Source organism: Diabrotica virgifera, chromosome 1 (genome assembly GCF_917563875.1).
Source record: "Diabrotica virgifera virgifera chromosome 1, PGI_DIABVI_V3a".
Lineage (NCBI taxonomy): Eukaryota > Metazoa > Arthropoda > Insecta > Coleoptera > Chrysomelidae > Diabrotica > Diabrotica virgifera.
The window spans coordinates 153,033,853-153,053,705 of record NC_065443.1 but is presented as its reverse complement, the minus strand read 5'-3'; the positions used below and the strand labels follow the sequence as shown (position 1 = coordinate 153,053,705).

At 33.5% G+C, this 19,853-nt stretch overlaps 1 protein-coding gene across 1 annotated transcript in view; it reads left to right on the top strand.

Moving 5' to 3' along the window:
- Window positions 1–19,853, top strand: part of LOC114327785 (ephrin type-A receptor 2) — an 82,145-nt gene that overhangs the window by 35,169 nt on the left and 27,123 nt on the right. The window contains exons 4-6 of the mRNA XM_028276495.2: window positions 3,861–3,932; window positions 9,262–9,497; window positions 19,263–19,463. Of these exons, the coding sequence (XP_028132296.2) occupies window positions 3,861–3,932; window positions 9,262–9,497; window positions 19,263–19,463 (509 nt within the window). The remainder of the gene's footprint in view (window positions 1–3,860; window positions 3,933–9,261; window positions 9,498–19,262; window positions 19,464–19,853) is intronic.

Below are 19,853 nucleotides of genomic sequence, written 5' to 3'. Positions count from 1 at the left end.
AACAATAGTTTGGTACCATTATATTATAGTATTCGGTTTACCCCGTGGGTTTGATCTACCTACCTCTAATCGAAGGATTTCGTATATCCTGGAAAAGATTACGGTGTAATTTGCATTATAATAAAGATTATATTTTATTGTAATGTTTATTAATATCTACTGGAGCCTTTCATTATTGTGTTCAAAGCCTTCTGAGAAAAGATTATGGTGATTAGCAGACGTACCGATAGAACGTGTACATAGCCAACAAAATCCTTCTTTACAAAGTTAATAATACGCATAAATAAGAAGAATCATAATTGTAATTTTACAAGTTAATATCTTTATCATCTCAGCTTATACTTACACCGCATCCCTCGGTAGACCGCAAGCTATAGTAAAACCCCGACTGTAGACCGCATACTATAGTAGCACCAATACTTTTTAGTTACTCTTACTTTTATTACTAAAAGTTTTGTTTATTTTTAAGTTACTTGTTTCTTCTTTGTTTTTCAATACAAGAAACGACAAAAGTAATTTCATAAAAAAGAACTTTTTGATACATGTCAACAGAGATAAAATGTTAATATTTTGCCTGTCACAGAAAAAATCATTTTTGCCACAGAGTAAAACAAGATATATCAACTTTATCTATGGGCAAACTTCATTAAATGCAATAGCCCACCGAACGGGCAAACGATACGTGTGGCCTATGACGTCAGACCCCAGCTCTCGGTTGTTTGAAACGGAAATTTTAGGCGCGGAACTTGGATCAGATGTTGTACGTACACTATTCATTGTTAAGACGTAATATTTTGAATATAATATTTTGAAACATAAATTAACAATTTTATGGAAAAATAGTTATTTATGATATAAGTGTTAAAAGTACACGTTTAAGGCACGCATGTGAAAGTTTGCAGAATGAGCGATAGCGAGTTCTGCAATTCACATGAGTGCCTTAAAAATGTACTTTTTAACACGCATAGCATACAATATTTTTTCTACAAACGTAATTACAGGACAATATCTACAAAAACTTTAACTTGAACGTGACTGACATTCCATTTTTATATTTTTTTGACATTACATCAAAATTGTCTATACGGTCAATACGAACTGCAGTGCCTTAAAAATATTTTTTCTACGAGCGTGCAAAAATGTCTACTTTCGCGAACGCATTTTGGTTTAGAAAGTTTCACTTTTCCGCACGCGTGTTACATTTCCGCACGCGGTTTTTACTTTTCCGCACGCGTGTTAATTTAGATATGTTAATATCGATGGTATAGTGCACAAAGGTGGTAAGTACAACTTTTTTAGAAAATTAGATAAGTACACATAGTACATTATTTTGACCCAAAGTTTATTGTGCATAAATGTGGTAAGCAAATAATGAAACGTGTAAGAAATACAAGTTGACATAATGTGGTAACTGCTAAATATAAGAAAAATTAAATAAGCCAAATGTTGTATGTGCACTTACCACAAATGGTTTCTCTTCACTGTTCTAATATTATGATACTTCTGATGATGAATAAATATTTGTATTCATTCTTTTTGCGAATTAAACAATTTTTTCCTTGAAATTTGTTATTTAATTTCATTTAGAAGCTTGTAGTATATACCTGTCAAATGGGGTATGTACAATATAAGAAAAGTACATAGTGGTACAAAGTGGTAAGTACATACCTATAACTTTCAAATGGCTGTACTGTAAAATGTTAGTTTTTGCACTTACCACAATTGTGCACTATGCCATCGATATGGTCTTAATGCAATAAACTAATATTTAGATATTATTTACTAATTTATTTCAAATATATCTTATTGTGTTCCTGTTTTAATGAAATTAACGCGACAATTCGATGAAATAAAATTATTTTGACATAATATTCGAAAGTCAAATCGGTAGACAATAACAGTCGTTTTGAATCATCGTCATGGAAACCAAGATCGTCGTCATGCTAACTAATTATATTGAAAGTTTGGTTTTGACAACCTTGTCAAATAATTAATTTGTGTATATTTTCATATTATTAAATTAATTGATTAAGATTTGGTAATTTTTTTAAAGACTCTTAGAAAAAATATTGTTCCTAACTCTTGCAGAAAGTCTCTTTTCCGCACTCGACTGCTTGCTGAACTCCCGCTTCGCGTCGTTCGGCAAACTGCAGTCGCGTGCGGAAAAGAATGACTTTCTGCACTTGTTAGGAAAATAACTATTAAAGCACTAGTGCCTTAAAGTAGCATTTTTAACACTCGTATGGAGTGCTAAAAATTGCATTTTTAACACGGTTGTAGAAAAAATTTTTGAGTGCAAGTCCCCTATTAAATAAAACAATAAAGTATTTAACAAACAAATTGAAATTATTAGTTGTTTTAAAGTCAATAGTATAAAAAATTTTAATGTAAAACGAATAATGTTTAAATTGTTTTTATTTTTTTTTTGTTTTTTTTTTTTGTGTACAGTGTTATCACCTCTAGTCCTTAGGCAAGCTTCAGTTTGCGTGGGCACGCTCCTAATCAAATTATCAACATTTTGTTGTGGTAGGTTGCTCCATCCTTCAAGAGCAGCCTTTACTAGCCGTAAGGTGTTTTGTGGATTATTCTGGCGAGCTCTAATTTTTCTTTTAAGCATATCCCATAAATTCTCTATAGGGTTAAGCTCGGGTGAGCAAGCAGGCCACTCCAAACAAGGGATGCCATCTGATTTAATTATGTATCTAGTCACTCTAATGGTATGTGAAGGTCCATTATCATGCAAGAAAATTAAATTTTCTCCTGTTGCACCTCTCCAGAACCTAACTACAGGTTATCAACATACCTGTGAGCAGTTAAAGTTAATTGGTTGAAAATTAAAGGAGTCTTTTTACGGATCACAATTCCTCTCCAGAACATTACACTTCCTCTTGTATATTTATGAACAGATCTGACAGTTTTCGTTCTTGCTTGTCTTCCCCGACCTCTAACTACACGATTTCGTGGGTCATCTGATTTTACACAAATCCTGACTTTTTCTGAAAATAGCATATTTTGTCAATTCCCAATGTTCCAGTTTTGGTGGTAAAGACACCAATTTAGGCGATCAATCTTGTGCTGCCTGGATTTCTTGGGAACCCATAACTGTCTCCTGCTGTATACTTCTTGGCACGAACTCTTCTTCTTATCGTTCCAACCAAAAGAGTTACACCTGTAGCTTCCAAAAGCTGCCTTTGGAGCTGCAGGTGAGAAATGGTTGGGTGTCTTCCAGCTGAATGGACAATTAAACGATCGTGGCGAGACGTTATTACTTTTTGGCGGCTTTCTTTCCCTTGCTTTATTTTTGAGCTTTCCTAGTTATGTTACCTACCTAGCATAGGTTTTGAACAGAACGCCCTGTGTTACGTCTAGCTCTACAGCTATGTCCCTCTGAGAACATTACTTGCGCCTCAAGATCAATAATATTTCCCCGTTGTAAGTTCTATAACCCCATATGACGCATATTTTCGTTTTTGGACGCAAAAGTTAGTTGTAGTTATTTGTAACTCAAGCAAATAACCTATACCGTACCGAGCTGTACTATCTGACTGTCTTATAGATATGTTTATTTTAAATAAAAACCTTTATTCTTTGCAACCACAACAAGTTTTTTCAAAAGAAATAAATATTACTTTGAAATACATGGTGATTCCATAAATAACCTATACCGTACCGAGCTGTACTATCTGACTGTCTTATAGATTTGTTTATTTTAAATAAAAACCTTTATTCTTTGCAACCACAACAAGTTTTTTCAAAAGAAATAAATATTACTTTGAAATACATGGTGATTCCATATAAGTTTGGGTGTGTGTATTTGAATATAGGTAAAAAATAAATAAAATAAAATTTTATTTTTTCAGAACGTTTTTTAACAAAGGAACTTCTTAAATTTACTTATACCACAAATAAAGTTACGAAACTAGCATGCTTGGGTAAGTAATTTGTGTTTAATTGTTCAGGTAAGAGGTAGAATATATTGTATGTTGCATTGTATTCGAAGTTTATGAATTCGAGTACAATACAAATGACCTACGTCGTAAAAACTGTGCTATCAATAATTTTCAAACGGACTGTAGTAATGTCGGGTGGGGTAAGTGTATAGCAACATATTAAAAATTCATATATTTGCATACCGCATTTTGAGATCAAGTAAGTTTTGGAGCTAATATTTTTAAAACAATATTTTAATGTGTATTACACATATTAATGTGTATAATACTTTACTCTGTCTGCAAGGAGCTGCAGACAGAGTTGCACTGTTGCAGACAGAAATCTTGTTGTTTTTCGACTCCACTGCTTTAAATTTTTCAACCAGGACGTACGTCGTCTCCCCGGTCCTCTTTTTCCTTTTAATTTCTATTCCCAGTTTTCTATTGCACAATATCTACTATACTGCTTTCATCTTATTGAAACCTCCTTCATCTTATTTAGGTAATTCTTTGGTTATGTATGTAAATATTTTAAATAATCGTAAAACCCTCGAAGTTACAATTTTTGTATTAAAGTTCAATACAAATTGCCTGTGCTAGGTAAAATAATCAACTTATTGAATATTATAATTTGCAAAAATGACGCTGAATAGGTGTCAACTCCTTTTGTGGTCACCACTTGCTTTGGAAGAAGCATTATGAATATTATGATGTCCTCAAACTTTGTTCCTTTGGGTCTCCCAAATAATGGAACTGGAAGCAGACATATCTAACGATCTCGCCTTTCTTATAAACTTAATTTCTACTTCATCATCTGCTTTGTATTTACTGGGCCAATTTAATCAATATAACGTGATTTTAGATGCAAAAAAACACCAATACCCAGTCAGTACAATTTACATTTTTTCTGTTTTGCTTATTTGATCCAAATAGTAGTTCAAGTCTTCTTGCCCGATTCGGTATGTGCAAAACGGTTGGTGTAAACAAAAAGAGTACGAAAGGTTTAGCTCTTAGAGTGTTTCTACTACATTATGTACTTACTTATACTATATTTGATTTTAAATGGCACGTCTCACATGAAATGCACACTTAACGCTAGATTTAGACAGCATGACACTTTCTAGTTCTTTTTCTTCTTTTTGTATAAACATGACTGTTTTTCAATGTAACTCCAGTAAGTGTTCGTTCCATCGTTTTCGTGGCCTTCCCACTGATCGTCTTTCTATTGGGGAGAACCGTCTCTCGCCGTCTTTACTACTCTATTTATTGTCATTCGGCTTATGTGGTCATTCCATTATGCTCTCCTGTTGCATATCTTTTTGTCCTCTCTGTGTCAGATCGTGTTTTTGCCCGTATGCTATTATTGGTCTGATTACTGTTTTGTAAATTCTGCCTTTCATTACTTTCCCCATATCTTTGTTTCTCCTTATTGTTTCATTTAGGCAAACTGCGGCTCTGTTTGCTCTATTCACTTGATTTTACACTTCTGTTTCGAGCTTTCCGTAGCTAGATAGCGTAAAGCCTAGATATTTAAACTCCATCACTTCTTATACACTTTATACCAAACCCTTCTTTCAGTGCGTCAGCGATAAAATGTGGAAATATACTAACATAGAATGACAATTGTACTTTTACCCCTTGACACCTTGTGAAAGTATGCAACTATCCCTCAACGAATATATAATTTTTTGAGTTCTTTGTGTAATAATCACGTTAAAGAGAATTCGACAAACTATAAACTATGATGCACTGAAAGAAGGGTTTGGTATGAACTTTATTATCTGACCCTCCAGCTCTAATTTACATCCTACTGGATTTGCCGTTCTAACAGTGCATTTTGTCTTCTTTGGAGAAATTAGCATGCAAAATTTTCTGGCGGTTATATTAAATATTTTGAAGCATACCTACGTTGTACATATCTTCCACTTTTGTATCGTTTTTTAGTTCTTCGGTATTTTTTTTATTTTTTCATCCATGATGAGGATGAACAATAAAGGACTCAGGGAATCCTCCTGTCTTATCCCATTGCCTGCTTCAGTTGGATCAGATAGTTCATCTTCTACTTTTATTTTGTTGTTCTGATATTTTGAGTACAACAAATGAATAACGTCCTTTAATATGACCTTGTCAAATGCTTTCTTAAGGTCCTCGAAACATAAATGTGAAGGTTTGTTGTATTCTAATGATTTCTCTTGAACTTGCCTTATATTAAATATATCGTCGGTGCATGATTTTCCCGACCTAAAACCTTGTTATTCTTCTGCTAATGTTACAATTTCATTCAGTTTACTTGTTAGCACTTTGGCTGTTAATTTTAATGTTGTGTTTAATAAGTTAATTCCTCTGTAATTCCCCGGGTCCAATTTGTCTCTCTTTTTGAATAGTGGTATTATTATTCTTGATCTCCATTCTTGTGGTATTCTGTTTGTTCTATTATTTTTTGGATTAGTTTTAATAGTTGTTTGGTTAGATCTTGTACTCCGTAATTTAGGAGTTCGTTGATATTCTGTTCTCTCCTGGTGATTTTCTATTTTTGAAGTTATACTTCTTTAGGCGCAATTGAGAGTAAAATTTTATAATCAGCGCGCATGCGCACACAGACAGTATGGCGTTTAGTTGCTAAAATCTTTCTAGTTATGTATAAATATATCAGTGCAAGAAAAGGTGTGAAAAGAATATAATATTAGTGTTTTTAGTAAATATATTTATTATAATTTTTGTGTCTTTGGATTTGTCTTCCTCAGGAGTAAGATGAGTATTATTAAAACATTTTATTGTATATTTATTCACCTTGTCTGTTTGTTATCGTGAATTGTCATTAGGTACGTCCGAACCGATACAGACACAGTCCTCGTAGCGTATTTGGTATAGCATTTAGTCGAGGCATTGAAGGATTGAAGTGTCGATTTTTCGAATGTTTTGTATAAATGTACCTATTTACGAATGTTTCTTCTAAAATTTAGGAATATAATAATTTTATAATACATTTAAGTATGTAGTAATTTTCTTTACAATTTTTACTTACCTATTTGTTTTTGTTTAAACCTAATATCGCCCGTGCCTAGCAAGTGTCTGCGTAGACTAGCGGTATGTGTATCTAGTTACGGACGTGTTTCTAGTTACGGACGTGTTAGTACTTGGTTCGATTCCCCATAAGGAAAATTTTTTGTTTATTATTAATGGTTATTGACATCTTAGACTATTATTATATGGACTTAAAAATGATTAAAAATAATCAAAATAATTAATCGGGATGTTGCCCAACTATTTACCGAGTTGCAAATTTATAATAATTGCCTATTTCAAAATGCACTTTTGAAATGCATTTTTCTTAAACATCCATCAAATGGCACTACAGCCCAAATCGAGCCTTGGCCTCCTTCAATAAGCTTCTCCAATCATTTCGATTTACCGCTGTTCTTTTCCATGAACGCGTTCCCAGGAAGTTCCTGGCATCCTCATCGACTTCGTCTTCCCATCTCTTTTTAGGTCTTCCAACAGGTCTTCTTCCCTGCATTCTTGCATTCATCAATTTTCTGGGGATTCTATTCTCATGCATGCGGACCACGTGCCCTGCCCACCGTAATCTCTGCAGTTTAGTGTGTTCTGCTAGAGTTGGTTCGCTATATTGCTCGTATATTTCTCTATTATACCTAATTCGCCAGTTGTTATTTTCACTTATTGGGCCCAGTATCCTACGTAATACTTTTCTTTCAAACACATCTAATGCATTGGCAGATTTCTGTGTCACCACCCATGTTTCGCAGCCATAACTTACTATGGGCCTGATTATTGTTTTATATACCCGGAGTTTTGTTTTCCGGTGTACATCTCGCGATTTGAATATGTGGCCCATCGCGAAATAGGCTTTATTTGCCAGCACAAGCCTTCTATTTATTTCCGGTTCTTCTTCATTGCTTGCAACCAGATCCATTCCTAGGTACGTGAATCTATTCACATGTTCTATATCGTCAATAAAGTGTTGTTGCGCCGGTCTATTTGATCTGGTTTGTATGAGTAGTTTTGTTTTATTTGTGTTTATTGCTAGCCCTACTGCTTCTGCACTCTGTTTCAACTCAACGTAGGTTTCTTCCGCTGCATTCATTGTTCTGCTCATTATGTTTATATCATCCGCGTATGCTGCTAATTGGGTAGATTTGTTTGTTTTTTTTTTCTTATGCACAAATGCAATTTCAGATTTCTTATTCATTACATTAGTTCACAAAATTTCCTAACATTCTCACGAATCCAATGCACCAAACTGCATTCAAATCCGTCTTACTGCGCCAAAAATCGACAGTAAGGCCTTTTTTGTGCTTCAATGCCTCGACTAATTCGGCCAGAGATCGAGAGGTCTTGAGTTCGAATCCAGTGCAATCCTATACTTTTTTTATTTTTTTAAAAGCGGTAAGCACAAAATTAGTTTGGTGTTTAAAAAAAATTAAAACAAACTGTTTAAAGTATATTTATTTTTAAGAAATCATATAATAGAAGTATGTATAACTTCTTACGTGCGTACAAAGTACACACACATTCTTTTTTTATTTTATTTAATGCTTCATCGTTTACCCCTTCCCTTCGATGTTTATTTCTTCGTTTTTTGTAAATTCAGATTTTGATGGTTCTGAATGTATTTCATTTTTATTAGTTTATTCATCTCTTTTCTTTGTCCTCTGATCATTCCCCATACTTCTTTTTGTGTTCCGTAGAAGTCGTTTTCCATCTGTTTTGAGAAGCTCTGCAAGTGTTCCCTTTTTATTTGCCTTATGTGTTCGTTTCTGATTCGTTTATGTTGTATGCCTGCTGTGTTTGATTTGTTCTGCATTGTAAAAAGGCTTTCTTCTTTTTTTCACCCTCGTTGTCGTTTTCTAATGTTTGTTACTCAGCAATCTTCGCTGATGTTCTTTTCTGTACAAGTATTCCGTGGATTTCACATTTAGTCCTTCGACTCTGACTTCTGTTTGTTTTGGTGCTGTTCCCTTGGGTATGAAGTATTTCATGATGATTCTTATTTTACATAATACCAGGCTACATCTGCTGAGTTTAGGTATCTTACGTTAATTATTTTTCATAGATGTATGCATATCTCTGTTGGTTACAACATAATATTCAATCATAGATCTTTATCCGTCTTTGTCTTTGTGTGGTCAAAAAATGTATGGTTTATTGTAAGTTCGTTATTCGTGCAGAAGTTTATCATCAGTTCTCCATTTTCGCTTTCTCATTATGTTTTTGCTTAATTCCGGATATTACTTGGTTACCTATTCGAGCGTTAAAATCCCCCATTATTATCATTTTTTGATTTCTAGTTCATGATTTTTTTACTTTACAGCTACAGGAGGTTTCGGACGAATATTTATAGGAACACTTGAAAAAACCGATGGATCTAAAAATAAGGTTATCATAAAAAAATCATTACCGGGAAAGGAGAAATTTTTAAAATCTGAGGCAACAATTTTAAGTCAGTTAGATCACAAAAACATCATCAAAATGGTGTCGTTTGTTCCAGATTCGATGGAACTTGTTATGGAATTTATGGAAAAAGGAAGATTAGATCAATTTTTGGAAGTAAGAATATAACCTAACTTTACTTAAATTCTGCATATTTAAGAACAATTACTTTTATAGTTGCTTACTTACAATAGTTGCTTTAGTTTGCTCCCAAACACATTCACTTTTTTTAAATCGTTTGGGAATTCCCATTATATTGTTTATCAACAGCTGGATTATTGATAAGCCACTTTGTTTCTTGCACTTGTGCTTCTCAGGGGCTTTTTTCAGTGCGACACGAGTGACAGAACAAAAAGGTACGTCCGTGATACATACACATTTAGAACATTTATTCCAGTTGTTGATAGATGGCGCTATAATCGGAAAAGAAATGATTTAGGTATTTACCCATTATTTACCTATTACATATCTATACGACTATAATTTGAAGTTCTTCTCAGTCTTTCAGTGTGCCATTAATGACGTTATATATGATTTTAAGAATGTAGAGAATCATAGCATGACATTTTAGTTAAATCTGACAGTTATCAGAATCGTAATCGTAATTTGGTATAAAAACAAATCAATTGTGTTTATTTCATTTATAAAAAGTTATGTTCTGTGATTTGTATAGTCTTATAAATTGTACAGATTATAGTCGTATAGATAATACATACTAAATCATTTTTTGTTCGATTATAGCGCCATGTATCAACAACTAGAATAAATGTTATAAATGACTTTAATCACGATTCGCTCTGCCGAGATTCACTTTGACACATTCGGAATAGGAAACATACAGCACAAAAATTCCTACCTCACACTATTAACTGCTCAAATAAATTTAATCTTTCACTAAAAAAAGAAGAATTATTGGAAATAGTGGGAGTGTATACTAAACTCATAAAATTTTGTGGAGTATATTTCTACAAAATATTTTTATTTTGTACAATAAATAAGTTTCTCATTTGTTATCAATACATTATCATTATCATCATGGCATCCACACTCCTAGCGGAGTGATTGCCGCCCTCTTTGGGTCCTTCCGATTCATTTGTTGCGGGGAATCAGCCCGCATTAACATTTTGGTTTTACAATTGGTTGTGTGACTTGGCATCTTCTACAATACATTATAATGGTCACCATCATTCTCTTTGCCTTATTCCTATGCGGGGTCGGCTTCCCTAATTGCATTTCTCCACACAATTCTATCTTGGGTCATATCAATGTTAATCCCCTTTACCAACATGTTCTGCCTTATCGCCTCCCCCAGGTCTTCTTTGGTCTTCCTCTCCTACTCCTTCCAGGAATCTGCACTTCAGCTATTCTTCGTATTGGGTGATTAACGTCTCGACGTTGAACATGACCAAACCATCTTAACCTATGCTCTCTCATTTTGGCATCAATTGGTGCCACACCTAGACTTCCCCTAATATACTCATTTCTAATTTTATCCTTCTTTTTCACTGCCCAACATTCAGTTCCATACATCATAGCCGGTCTTATGGCTGTTTTATAGAATTTTCCCTTCAGCTTCATTGGAATTTTTCTATCACACAACACACCACTCGCTTCTTTCCACTTCATCCATCCAGCCCTAATTCTACTGCATGCATCTCCATCTATTTCTCCATTAGTCTGTAATACCGATCCTAGGTACTTAAAACTATTGCTTTTCACAATCATTTCACCATCCAAAGATACCATTTTATTTGTAGTAGCTCAATCTTTAAATGAACATTTCAAATACTCTGTTTTTGTCCTACTAAGTTTTAAACCTTTTTCCTCCAGAGCTTGTCTCCACTGTTCCAGTTTTTGTTCTAAGTCTCTTTCACTATTTCCTACTAACACGACATCATCAGCATACATTAAGCACCATGGAATGTTACCCTGTAGTTTCGCTGTTATCTGGTCCAAAACTAATGAGAATAAATACGGACTAAGCACAGAGCCTTGGTGCAATCCTACTTTCACATGAAATTTATCAGTCTCTCCCACACCTGTCCTAACACTAGTCGTTACTCCCTCATACATATCCCTCACAATCTTTACATATTCACCAGGGACACCTTTCTTATTGAGTGCCCACCACAGAATCTCTCGAGGAACTCTATCATATGCTTTCTCAAGATCAATGAATACCATATGAGCGTTTGTTTCTTTACTCCTGTATTTTTCCATCAACTGCCTTATAATGAAAATTGCATCTGTTGTTGATCTACCCTGCAATAGACCAGGGCATTTAGCACTAAAAACACCCGAATAAATAATTTTTTAAATACAGCACCTAGAGACCTGCAGTTTTTTGCATTGCGTTCAGGATGACGCCAGGAAAAAAGTCTACTATTCAAAAATGGGTGGAAATGCATAATTGCATTGTAAAGTGCATAAAATGCATCCAAAATTGCATAAATACAAAAATAAAGTCAAAATCAGTATACTAAGGAACAAAATTTATTATTTGGGGGGTTTTTGGGGTCACTGGATACGATTACGCCATCAGAACTGACCTCCTGATCACCTGGTGCCCAAGGTCACTGTAAGAGACGTCATCTTCTGGAGTGTCGATGGTTTTTGGCATTAAATCGATGCAAACGCGTTACTCGCCGGTTTTAGGGGTCGCTAAGTACGAATATGCCATCAGAATTGACCTCCGGAGTACCTGGTGCCCAGAGTCGCTACTAAGGCACGTCATCTTCTGGAGTTTCAAGGGATTTCGGCACTAAATTGATGCAACTGGACTATTCGGGGGTTTTTAAGGTGGTTAAACACGAATCTGCAATCAGAACAGACCACTGGATCACCTGGTGCCCAAGGTCACGGCAAGGGACGTCATCTTCTGGGGTTTCGAGGGTTTTCGGTATCAAATTGGTGCAAACGGATTACTCGAGGGGTTTTTGAGGTCGCTAAACACGAATACACCATCAGAATAGACCACCGGATTACCTGGTGCGCAATGTCACTGCAAGGGACGTCATCTTCTAGAGTTTCGAGGGCTTTCGGTATTAAATTAATGCAAATGGATTAGTTACGGGTTTTTGGGGTCGCTAAACACGAATATGCTATCAGAATTGAACTCCGGAGAACCTGGTGCCCAAGATCGCTACTAAGGCACGTAATCTTTTGGAGTTTCGAGTGTTTGCGGCAATAAATTGATGTAAACGGATTACTCACTGGTTTTTTGGGGTCGGTAAACACGAATATGTCATCAAAACTGAGCTCCGGAGTACCTGGTGCCGAGGATCGCTACTAGGATACGTCATCTTCTGGGGTTTCGAAGATTTTCGGCATTTAATTGATACAAATGGATTACTGGAGGGTTTTTGAGGTTGCTTAACACGAATATGCCATCAGAATCGACACCTTTTGCACCTGGTGCCCAAGGTCACTGCAAGAGACGTCATCTTCTGAAGTTTTGAGGGATTTCGGCATTAAATTGATGAAAATGGATTACTCGGGGTTTTTTAAAGTCGTTAAACATGAACATGCGATCAAAACAGACCATCGTAGCACCTGGTACCCGCGGTCACTGCAAGGGGCGTCATCCTCTGGGCGAGGTTTTTCGGTACTATATTGACGCAAACCGATTACTTATAGGTTTTTGGGGTTGCTGAACACGAATATGCGATCAGAACAGACACCGGACCAGCTGGTACCTAGGGCACGCCATCTTCTTGAGTTTCGAAAGTTTTCGGTACTAAATGAATTCAAACGGATTTCTAATGGCTTTTTGGGGTTGCTGAATACGAATTCGCCGTTAGAACACACACTGGAGCACCCGGTGCCCAAGGCACGTTATCTTCTGAATTTGCTTGAGTTTTCGGTACCAAACTCATACAAACAAATTACTTTTGGGTTTTTGGGGTTGGTGAACACGAGTATGACTTAGATGAAGGATTCTGGAATATCTAGTGATTATGATGATCAATAATAACGCCAACGCATAATAACATTGTCATAATAGAATATAGTAAATCGATCTGGAAATAAATAAAGAAAAAATATTGACAGATATAAATAAAATTTATATAAATTTTATATATACATAAGTAAGAAAATTGAATAGCACAGTCAGTCCCTTGCAGTGACAATGGTCACCAGGTGCCCCATGGGTCTGTTCTAATGGCATATTCGTGTTTGGCGACCTCAAAAATCCCCCCAGATAATAAATTTTGTTCCTTAGTAGGTATACTGATTTTGACTTTATTTTTATATTTATGCAATTTTGGATGCATTTTATGCACTTTATAGTGCAGTTATGCATTTCCACCCATTTTTGAATAGTAGACTTTTTTCCTGACGTCATCCTGAACATAATGCAAAAAACTGCAAGTCTCTAGGTGCTGTATTTAAAAAATTATTTATTTTGTGCTAAATGCCCTGGTCTATAAAGCCAAATTGATTTTCGGATATTTCGGTCTCTTCACGTATCCGTCTATCAATTACTCTTTCCCATATTTTCATGGTGTGGCTAAGCAGTTTTATAGCCCTGTAGTTTGTACATTGTTGTATATATCCCTTGTTTTTGTAAACACGTACCAGTATACTGCTTCTCCATTCGTCTGGCATTTGTCCGACTTCCATAATTCTATTATGGAATACATTATAATGGTGTACAATATACAATAGATTATAATGGTGTAAATAAATAATTATTGATTGGCGTAAGGTTTATGTTAGTTATGTCTGTTTACTACATATTAATATTATTGGCTAAGAGCAGGTATGTTTGGTTGTGTAGTAATTTCCAGTCACGCCTACTGAGCTTTCCAAAAAAGAAATTACTAACGTCACTAGACAGTTGTGTCTCAGAAAAGCGAGTCGACTTTACCTTTTTTTACATACCTAAATACATAGTACATCAGTACTATAGTTAACCTAAAGCGGTTAATATGTTTTTATAGTTTTATCAAATACGGAAGTCGAAAATAGTCAAAGAAAGTAACGTCGGCAAAATTTTTCGGAAGGTGAAAAAATTATTACAGGGTGTTTCATTGCGAAACGGAAATACTTGAATGGTAAATAGAGGTCACTGATGCGGTTCTAGATATACTACATTTATTGCCTCACCGATTTTTTTTCTCGTATATTTTTTTTTTCATATTTGGTACACATATGTCTGATTTAGAAACATAACCACCCAACTAGTAATCACAAGAAAAATCCAGGTCCGGACTAAAAAAATTATAAATTCATTGTGACTTTATTACAACATCCTGTACCTATGTTGAAATTTTCAAAATCCGTTTCATATTTCTTAAGAGCACAAAAAAGTAAGTGTAATGTTTCGCTTCAATTTTTTGGCCAGACAACTTAATCACTTCAATTTTGAAATTATATTGAAATTTGTAAGAACTCTGAGATTAAAAAGCAGGTATTATTAACTTTTAATAATAAATTATTAAAGTGAATGAACAAATACTCATTTTAAAAATAATCAATACTTGTGTACCTACTACATTGGAACGACCCATTTAGTAACCACAAGAAAAATGCAGGTCCGTAAAAAAACATTAGGTAATTGTGACCTTGAAACAACACCCTGTATATTGAAATTTTCAAAATCCGTTTGCGTATTTATAAAGAGCACAAAGAAGTAAGTGTAATGTTCCGCTTCAATTTTTTGGCCAGACAATTTAATCACTTTAATTTTGAAATTATATTGAAATTTTTAAGAACTCTGGATTAAAAAGCCGGTATGTATTATTAACTTTTAATAATAAATTATTTTAAAGTTAATGAACAAATACTCATTTTAAAAATAATCAATACTTATGTACTACATTAGAACGACCCATTTAGTAATCACAAGAAAAATCCAGGGCCGTATTAACCAAAAAAAACATTAAGTAATTCTGATCTTGAAACAACACCCTGTATATTGAAATTTTCAAAATCCGTTTGCGTATTTATAAAGAGCACAAAAAAGTAAGTGTAATGTTTCGCTTCAATTTTTTTGGCCAGACAATTTAATCACTTTAATTTTGAAATTATATTGAAATTTTTAAGAACTCTGAGATTAAAAAGCAGGTATTATTAACTTTTAATAATAAATTATTAAAGTTAATGAACAAATACTCATTTTAAAAATAATCAATACCTTTGTACCACATTGGCCCGACCCATTTAGTAATCACAAGAAAAATCCAGGTCCGTATTAACAAAAAAAACATTAAGTACTTGTGACCTTGAAACAACACACATATTGAAATTTTAAAAATCCATTTTATTAAAGTTATTAGATAAATACTCATTTTAAAAATAATCAATACTTATTTACGACATTCGAACGACCCACTTACAAATCATAACAAAAATCCAGGTCTGGATTAACAAAACAATATAAAGTAATTGTGACCTTGAAACAACACCCTGTATATTAAAAATTTCAAAATCCGTTTGCCCATTTGAAAAGAGCACCAAAAATTGAGTTTAATGGTTCACTTCAATTTTTTGACCAGACAGTTTAATGACTTTAATTTTGAAATTATGTCGAAATTGTTAAAAACTCTGGGAACTCATAACAAAAATGTGGATATAATTTCAAAAGCAATGTCAAAAGTAATAAAAAATTGTCTACGCAAAAAATTGAAGCAGGTCATTAAACTTAGTTTTTTGTGCTCTCTTCACATGTGCAAACGTATTCTGAAAATTTCAATAGATAGGGTGTTGTTTCAAGGTCAAAATTACTCTATGTTTTTTTTTGTTGATCCGGACCTGGATTTTTCTTGTTATTACTAAATGGGTTGTTCCGACGTAGAAGGATTAAACATTTTTAAAATGAGTATTTGTTCATTAACTTTAATAAGGTATTATTAAAAGTTAATATTACCTGTTTTTTAATCGAGTTCTTAAAAACTTCTATATAATTTATCTTTATACCATTTTTATTCAGTTGCAATGCGAAGCCAAAACCGTCTTAATTTTTACTTAGATTAGAGAGTGCAGCCAGCACTCTTATCGACGATTTCACCTCTTGTTAGAGGCTCTTCAGAGAATGCATGGGCTGCTTTCTCTAATCCTGGTAAAATTTTTTCGACATATTAGTCCTCCATTGCAACTGACGTGAAGGTATAAGGTGCGTAGCGGCATCTGCTAAATGAAAGACTAAGTTTTTCAACCTAATAAAAATATTTGTAAAATAAAATATTTTTAAAAAATTTTTAATTGAAAAACTTATTAGTCCATTTCCCTGGTGACACCTCCAAGGCTTCTACAATATGCAAGCCAAATGGATGCTGCAGTGAAGACAAAAGGGAAGTCTTCACTTCTCTTCTTTTGTCTTCACTGCAGCATCCATTTGGCTTGCATATTGTAGAAGCCTTGGAGGTGTCACCAGGGAAATTGTGACTTGATTTTGTCACCCGACTGTTTTTAGCTCCTTGCCTATTTATTATAATTTAACAGAAAGGGACTTGTTTACATAATTTGATTTATGACTGCATTTAAAAGGGAGACCTTTTTAACAGGTATACGGTATATTAACCTCAGTATTTCTTTCTAGAAAATGTTTATTTGATATTTGTGTAAATAACCCTTCGATTGTTATTCTAGAATAAGATGGATTCTTCCGTGATAATCTTTCTTATTCTGGAACATTGTAATAATGTATAAATAAGGGTTGTTGGAATTAGTAAGTTAGTTGTGAATTTGAAAACGTCGCGTCGGTGTATTTTGACATGTAACGAGTGCGGTATATTTCGTAATTGTAATTATGAAAGGACATTATTAGATTTGGTGTAATAAATAAATTAGATATCGTAGTTTGTAAAATAAAAGATATAAATTCATTGTTTTTCATTTGTTTAGTTGTAAGTTATTAAAAATAAATAAAGTCAACTAAAATTCAACTTAGTGCCTAAAAACATAAATAATAAAATAGTAAAGTTAGTTTCATAACAATATTTTATTTGACAAATATTTTTATTAGGTTGAAAAACTTAGTCGAACCATTAAACTTAACTTTTTGTGCTCTCTTCTTAAATATGCAAACGGATTTTGAAAATTTTAATATACAGGGTGTTGTTTTAAGGTCACAATGAATTTATAGTTCTTTTGCTCACCAGCGGTAAAACACTAAAACCGTGGAATTTTGAGAATCAACAACGATTTTAATGAAAATTTTGATTTATGCTCGGTTGACCCTCTTCTATAGGGTGTTAATTTAAAAAGTTGCCACCCCCTATAATTTGGTCCCTATAGAAAATCTAAAAATATACAAAAGCACGTCAAATTTATTTGTGAGGGGGACATTTTATAGACCAGTTTTCAACTAAATTACACTAACCCTCTAGCGGGGGCGGACACAACCCCCAAAATCTTTAATGGAAAGGGGGTTTGAGTGATACCTCATTTTAAAGGTCGTTCGATTACCTTTTCAAAAATACCCCATACATTATATTTCTTTTCAGTAATTTTATTTTTTTTATAATTAATTTTAATAATTAAATATCGAGTTCAGAACTCCAAAAATTTTTTTGGAGTATTGAACTCCAAATTAAATTTTTTTTGGGGTGTTGAAGTATTTAGAGTATTTTTTTGAAGTACTTTTGGAAAAATCAAGTAAAACCGTAAAGATATTAAGTATAGAGTTCAGAACTCCAATTTTTTTTAGAGTATTGAGTCCAAGATTTTTTCAAAAGTACTGAAAAGAAATGTAAGGCATGTGGTATTTTTGAAAAGGTAATTTAATGACCTTCAAAATGAGGTATCACTCAACCCCCCTTTCCATTAAAGATTTTGGGGGTTGTGTCCGCCCCCGCTATAGGGTTGATGTAATTTAGTTAAAAACTGGTCTACAAAATGTCCCCCTCACAAATAAATTTGACGTGTTTTTGCATATTTTTAGATTTTCTATAGGGACCAAATAATAGGGGGTGGCAACTTTTCAAATTGACACACTGTATAAAATCTACCCTATGCCGAACCGGGCTTTTGCCCTGGGGGTGAAAACAACCCTCTCTAGGGGATGAAAATTTTTTCAATCAAAATAACTATGGAAGTCGATAGATTGACCAATTCTGAGTAAATTTTGTTCTATAAAATTTTTTTAATAGTTGATACTTTCCGATAAGGAAAAATTGACGATCCTTTTGCATAATTATTTATTATAAGAAAATAGCTTCAGAACAGCATAATTATTTATTACCTACTAAATAAATGCATTTTTTTATTTACTCTTTTTAAACAAATTTGAAAGTTCATCCTCTTTCATTTGACACCTGTAGAATGGTTCTAAAATAATTTTTTGTGACATATATGTTATTGCAAAAAAAGTTCCCTGGGATAAACAATTTGAATAAAATTCAAACAATTGAATGAATCGCTTTGAAATTTTTATCACATATATAGGTACTAAAGACAGCTTTGAAATTTGACAAAAATTTCAAACCTGTACACTAATTTTTACAATATTTATTGCGAAATTAATTTTTTTTGCTATTTCGACCTTTTTTCGAAATTATATTAACAATAAATGAGTATATTAACCTGTATAATATGTCATTTTAAAAAAATGTTCATGCTCTTGAAGATATTTGTACTAAAAAACCATAAGTTTCACTGTTGATTTGAAAAAAAAAGGAAAAAATGCCGTTCTTTGACACTAAATTGTTTATAAATAAAAATGGCCGCCAGATCCTACTCAGGAAATAGTTACAATTTGTTCTTATAGGTATTGGTATTAGTACCTGTCGAAAAAACGCTTCAGTACCCTGGCTGTTGAAGTGTCACGAACAGGGTATATTTTTGCCTTATTACTAATAGTGCTGTAAACTCTTCATTCTTAATGATCATGTATTTGTAATAACGTCTGATTTATTAATTAAAAAAAATTGTTTTTAGGGTGAAAAAGTACCCAAAAAAAGATTTTATAATATAATATTAGACATTATAACTGGTATGGAGTATTTGGAACAAAATAAAATTATCCACAGGGATTTAGCCTCAAGAAATATTTTTGTGGGTTTAAATATGGAGTGCAAAATTGGAGATTTTGGTTTGGCTGTCAAAGTTACTAGGCCAGATGGAATCTACAAAGAACAGGTAGTGAATGGATAAAACAATTGAACTTTTATTGCAAATATTGCTTCAATTCCGATTGAAATTGTTTTCTTAGTCTTCTTTCATCTATATATTGCAAGGCATCTTTTTCCATTTTTATTCTTCTCCTTGTCTCTTCATTTGATATTCTGTCTCTTCTAGTCAGGCCATAGCTTCTTCTCCAGTATTCCATTTCAGTCGCCACAGTGCTCCGTTTTTATATTTTTATTACGTACCTATTTCTGAATATTTCCTAGGATGATACTTAGCTTTTCGTTGAATTCTGTTTTGGTTTCTAAATATTTATCAGTGGGAGCATCTGGGAGCATGATACTTATCTTCCTATACTTTCCACTTACTACTTCTTAACATAACTACTATAACATATTCGAA